Source organism: Pteropus vampyrus, unplaced genomic scaffold (genome assembly GCF_000151845.1).
Source record: "Pteropus vampyrus isolate Shadow unplaced genomic scaffold, Pvam_2.0 Scaffold24, whole genome shotgun sequence".
In the NCBI taxonomy this organism is placed as follows: domain Eukaryota; kingdom Metazoa; phylum Chordata; class Mammalia; order Chiroptera; family Pteropodidae; genus Pteropus; species Pteropus vampyrus.
Window position 1 is genome coordinate 13,256,247 of NW_011888805.1, and position 5,907 is coordinate 13,262,153.

At 32.9% G+C, this 5,907-nt stretch overlaps 2 protein-coding genes across 3 annotated transcripts in view; both read left to right on the top strand.

Annotated features, from left to right (window-relative positions):
- TAAR1 (trace amine associated receptor 1) overlaps nt 1–2,863 on the top strand; it is a 13,865-nt gene extending 11,002 nt beyond the window's left edge. For both annotated transcript variants that reach the window (XM_023528398.1, XM_023528399.1), the window contains exon 2: nt 1,252–2,863. In XM_023528398.1, coding sequence (XP_023384166.1) covers nt 1,269–2,381 — 1,113 coding nt within the window. In that variant the 5' untranslated portion in view covers nt 1,252–1,268 and the 3' untranslated portion in view covers nt 2,382–2,863. The remainder of the gene's footprint in view (nt 1–1,251) is intronic.
- Nucleotides 1–5,907, top strand: part of LOC105289494 (trace amine-associated receptor 2) — a 34,670-nt gene that overhangs the window by 10,981 nt on the left and 17,782 nt on the right. The window lies entirely within an intron of this gene.

The following is a 5,907-nucleotide window of genomic DNA, read 5'->3' on the forward strand; positions in this document are numbered from 1 at the left end:
TACATATATACAATGGAATATTCAGCCGTAAAAAATGAAACCTTATCATTTTGTGACAACCTGGATGGACCTAGAGAGTATTATGTTAAGTGAAATAAGTCAGGCAGAGAAAGACAAATGCAACCTGATTTCACTTATATATGGAATCTAAGGAAAAAAATAAATGAACAAACAAAATGAAAACAGACTCACTGATTCAGAGAACAAACTGATGATGGCCAGATTTGGCGTGGGGGTGGGATGGGTGAAAAAAATGAATGGATTAAGAAGTACAAATTGGTAATTCCAAATAGTCACAGGGATGTGAAGTACAGCATAGGAAATATAGTCGAGAATATTGTTATAACTATGTACAGTGCCAAGTGGGTACCAGACTAATCCAGGGGAATCAATTTGTAAATTATAGAAATGTTTACCTACTGTGATATGGCTCACATCTCAATGCTCTTGTCTCCATGTCACATTACTTCTTACCATACATATTGGTCTGCATATTTAAAATCCTTAATAATTCAAACCACAAGTAGATGCCATTATTCAAGACATCTTAAATTCTTACTAGTAATTGAGACATCAGGTCATATTCCAACTTCAATGATTTTACAAATTAAGCCTCAATTTCTTTCCAGTAAAATTGTCATGTCTTCCTTATAAAGAGTAATGTTGATATTGTAGATATAAAAATGTTAAAAGAAATAATGCACAGAATACATGTATAATTGCTTGACAAACTGGTAGTAAACATATGTAAGTTTCTTTCCATTACAATCAATTATAAAATAAGATATACATAAGTGCATAAGCAGGCATTAGTAGATATTACTTCTGTATAAGAGGCACATTTCAAATATTTTACATTTTTTTCACTAAGATATTTCAATTCTAAACTTTCTGGCAATTGGTATCTACTCTTTAGAATGTAAGTCTCTTTCACAAAACTTTCCTTTGGGCAAAAACTGTTTCCAGTGATTAAAGCATATAAAAATTTTATCATTTGACACTCTCTGACCTATAAAAATTCAGTTTCATTTATTTCGACCTAATAATTTTAGCTTTTCATTTCTAGCACAGTGTCTGGCATCATGTAGATGTTAATAAATTGTTGAACTGAACCATTGAACTAAACTTAGAAGTAACAGCTTTTCCTCCAAATAATTATTTTTAACAAGAAGTAATAGGTAAATGTGTTAGAAGTAAGAGGAATCAAATTGCCAATGATTCACTCTCTCTCTCTCTCTCTTTTTTTTCCAGGTTTCTAGTATAGGCATATGGAAATAAAAGAAAGGACTCTAACCCAATTATGGATTTCAAAGAAAGATTCCTCAGCACACAAAGGAAGAATTAAGTGGTGGATAGCCCTCAAAAACATGTCCTTTTGCCACAATATAATTAATATTTCCTGTGTGAAAAGCAGCTGGTCAAATGATGTCCGTGCTTCTCTATACAGTTTGATGATGATCATAATTCTGACCACACTGGTTGGCAATCTGATAGTTATTATTTCCATATCACACTTCAAGCAACTTCATACCCCAACTAATTGGCTCATTCAATCCATGGCCACGGTGGACTTTCTGCTGGGATGCCTGGTCATGCCGTATAGCATGGTGAGATCTGTTGAGCACTGCTGGTATTTTGGAGAAGTCTTCTGTAAAATTCACACCAGCACTGATATTATGCTTAGCTCAGCATCCATTTTCCACTTGTCCTTCATTTCCATTGACCGCTACTTCGCTGTGTGTGACCCACTGAGATACAAAGCCAAAATCAGTATCTTGGTTATTTTTGTGATGATCTTCATTAGCTGGAGCGTCCCTGCTCTTTTTGCATTTGGAATGATCTTTATGGAGCTAAACATCAAAGGAGCTGAGCAGATATATTACAAACACACTCACTGCGTAGGGGGTTGCTCTGTCTTCTTTAGCAAAACATCTGGGATATTGGCCTTTATGACTTCTTTTTATATACCTGGATCTATTATGTTGTGTGTTTATTGTAGAATATATTTTATTGCTAAAGGGCAGGCAAGATCAATTAATGATTCAAATCCCAAACTTCAAATTGGATTAGAAGAGAAAAACAGAATTTCACAAAGCAAAGACAGGAAAGCAACAAAGACTTTAGGAATTGTGGTGGGAGTTTTCCTAATATGCTGGTGTCCTTTCTTTGTCTGTACAGTCATGGATCCTTTCCTGGACTATACTATTCCACCCACCTTGAATGACACATTGATTTGGTTTGGCTACTTGAACTCTACTTTTAATCCAATGGTTTATGCATTTTTTTATCCATGGTTCAGAAGAGCACTGAAAATAATTCTATTAGGTAAAATTTTCCAAAAAGATTCATCTAGGAGTAAATTATTTTTAGAATCAAGTTAATAGCATTATAATATTTTACTGTCTTGCAAAACAAATGATGATCATATTTATGAGCGCAACATCATCAACCACATGTACAAACTGTAGGGTCTCTTACCAATTATTTGAGTCAAAGAATGTATAATGAGACGTGATGCTTATATCTTGTTTCTATTTGAGATATAGTGGATATGATCTTTGCCATTCTTAATATACATATCAAGTTTTGAAAGTCTAGAATTTAAGGTCCTATATTTAAAAAAAATCCTTTTCTGCTTTTACATGAACTGCCATTAAATTGACAGTGGGCCCTTACTCAGTTGTTGAGTGGTAGAAAATATGGGGCTGCATTTGAAAATGCAAGTTAGAGCGACTTTGTCATTCATTTGTTTGACTCTATATGTCTTTTTGTAAAACCAACTAAAAGTATACATTAAATGTTATTTATTAAATAGCTATGTATATATAATTTGTTATTTATCATGAATCCTTATTAATATATATTCCAGTTCTTAACATCTTGATTTTCATCTTTTTACAATAAGTTTTGCTGATTCTCATACTTTAGGAAATTTAGAAAATAAAGGAAAAAACCAAAATCAAATACTGTATAGAAATAAAAAATAAAGATATAATTTACTTCTCACCTCCTGAAAGAACTGTATTATTTAAAATTCTTAAAAACAACATTTTTTTTGGTGACCATATAATAGTACATTGTATGGATGTACAAAGATATTTTTTAACCATTTCCCTATTGTTGACCACTTCAGTGCTTTTAATTACTTAAAAAAAAATATAGAAATTAAATCAAGTTTCTGCCTGTTACTTTCTACTTCAGCTCATAAAAGTGTCTTGAAGGATCCCACCATATATATTTAAAGGTTATGCCAGGCATGGTAGGACTCAAAATATAAACTGCATGAAGTAAAACAAGTTCACTTGCTGGGTTTTAGGCTACATTGAAAGAGAGGCAGTCATCCATCAATGCAGCTAAATCTTAAGGATAACAAGAGGTATAATCAGAATAGACATTCAATGCCTATTAGAATGACATATTCAGAAAGAAAAAAAGAAGAACAAACAGTGGTTTCAAATAAAATCCTTTAAAAGGAAGTGAGCAAACATTCTAAATTATAAGCATAGATTTGCAATTGAGCTGTTTCTCATACAGACTTCCTGAAGCCTGTTTTACGTTGAGTAGCACCAGGAATTTGGATTTAGTTATTTAATAGTAGTGACTTAGGCTCATGAGTAAGTTAGGTCAAGGCAGCTAATTTTAAATGAAACTAAGATACACATTTCCTGCATGTAAATTTCTGTTCACAAACCTGATGATCTTCTGAAGATCTGTTAAATCCTTCCATCTGTTACAGTCTGTTTTAGGGCTACATATTTTGATTCACTGATCTGACTAGATTTTTGTTCTAGTCCACTTAAAAAGCACTTGGAGTTATCTTTTCATTTAGAATAGAGTAAGACAAATTGCCCCTAATCACTCCCAATTTCAAAAACTTCCTTGACTTTTTTTCACCTGTGAGAACATTCTGTCCAGTTTTAAAAAGGGAACAAAAGCATTTAGACAGTTCTCTGTACCTTACAGCAAGTTTCTGTGTTGTTCTTCATTTCCTTCCACACATTCCTCTTAAGATTATTCCTAGATGTTTTGTACTCTTATGTGCATGTTTTGCCTATTGTGAATAAATCTTCTTTTAAGCCATTATATTTTCTATTAGTGCTGGCATGCAGTAAAATTTTATTTTAGCTTTTCAGTTGGGTTTTCACTATACATAATCATATTATCCTCAAACAATGCTCTTTTATCTCCTCTTCAACAGTTATGATTCTTGTTTATATATATATTTGCTGTACTTCATTAGTCAGAATTTTGGAGTAATATTGATGGCAACAGTATAAGCAATAATAGTGATGGGGTCATCCTGTTTTACATTTATTTTAAATTACTATTTAGATTTTAATATTGATTCCACACTTTTCTTGGAACAAGCTCATAATTCAGATAATTCTACCTTTTTTTTTTTAAACTTAGTACTAAGGCCCCTATACCTATCTTTCTTTGTAGCCTCTGTTTTTAATACTCATAATAAGAGATAACCCATAGTCTAACTTCTCAGCAAAACTTTGTTTAGCCATATTGCCTGCTTTACTCTAGCTTCCATTCACCGCAGAAAGTATTTTGGTTTTTTGGTTGTCCAAAGTCCATTTTCTACCTGGAATCTAATTAGCTTTTGAGAAATTTTCCATTCCAACTAGCTATAGTCTGTTGGAACTGTAATGAGAAGATTGGTCCCCTGCCCTTCCCCTCAACTAAACAGATGGGAGGATAAAGCAAGCTAAAATGTTCAGAAAATCTTTCTCTAGAATTTGAATCTTTAACAGAGGAGAAAAGACGATGGTCTTTAGCAGAACGATTAGCAGAAAACAATAAAAACACACGCGTTTCCATTCCATCCACGTGGTAAAATCATGACCATACTGCTCTTGGTATTGTTGGCATTCTTGCTTTCTAGACTCCAGAGCTTGCTAACTGTCTGCCCATTTCCAAACTAAGTTATCCAGTCTCTAGTGGATTCTATGAGTAAAGAATCCATTTCTCATAAATTCCCTTTGAGAATAATTTTTGGTTGCATCTACAGAAAGAGCCTTAGCTTGATATACTATATTGTTGTGGTAAACACCAAGCAAGTGATTTCAACAACATGATTCTCCTTCTACAAGTCCAGACAATTTCCAATCAAAACAGCCTCATGCTCCACTCTCTTTTCAAAGAGGAGTATTCATGTAAATTTCTACTCAGGAGAAAATGAAAATAAACATACTAGCAAGGAAGTTTGTTGGTACTGATTTATTGTTAATAAAAATAATCCCATCTTAAGAGATCATTGAACTGGAAAGTTCCATCCTGATTTTAAACTTGGTTTTTGAAGTCAATAATCCAGTCTTTGGAAAATCATAAATATTTGCCAAGAAAGTAGGGCAAACCATATAAATGCCAGCTCATTTTGGTTTCTCGTGAATCATAGTTTCTGTTTAGTTGTACATAGTCAACAAGAGCTTGAACTTTAACTTAAATGTGTAAAGATATATACAAAGAATGATTTGCATTTTTAAATTTAGCAAATGATAAAGTGTACCAACAAAACAATTATTCAGAGAGATATTTTGAATGCTGCACTCAAATAATCTAGATAATGTAAGAAAGTAAATTTGTCTTTGACAGGTCTTGACCTTTTCTTCCACATCCTAAAACCCCTTTCCCAAGTCTCTAAGATCCCGGTGAATTTATGCTTCTCCAATATTCTAACTCGATTAGAATGTTTGACTGGGGCTGGTTCTATTGTCAATTCATATCAGCCTTAATATCTAATTTGTTTCTGTCTTTAATTTTTCCTGGGAGAAAGAAATCATTGACTCAGACAAACTAAAAGTTATCAGCATATTTATCAATTAAAGTGACTTTAGAGGCTTAATGTTAAGCCACTCACAATGGTTTATCAACGGCAAACTTTCCTCTTCATAAATAGGT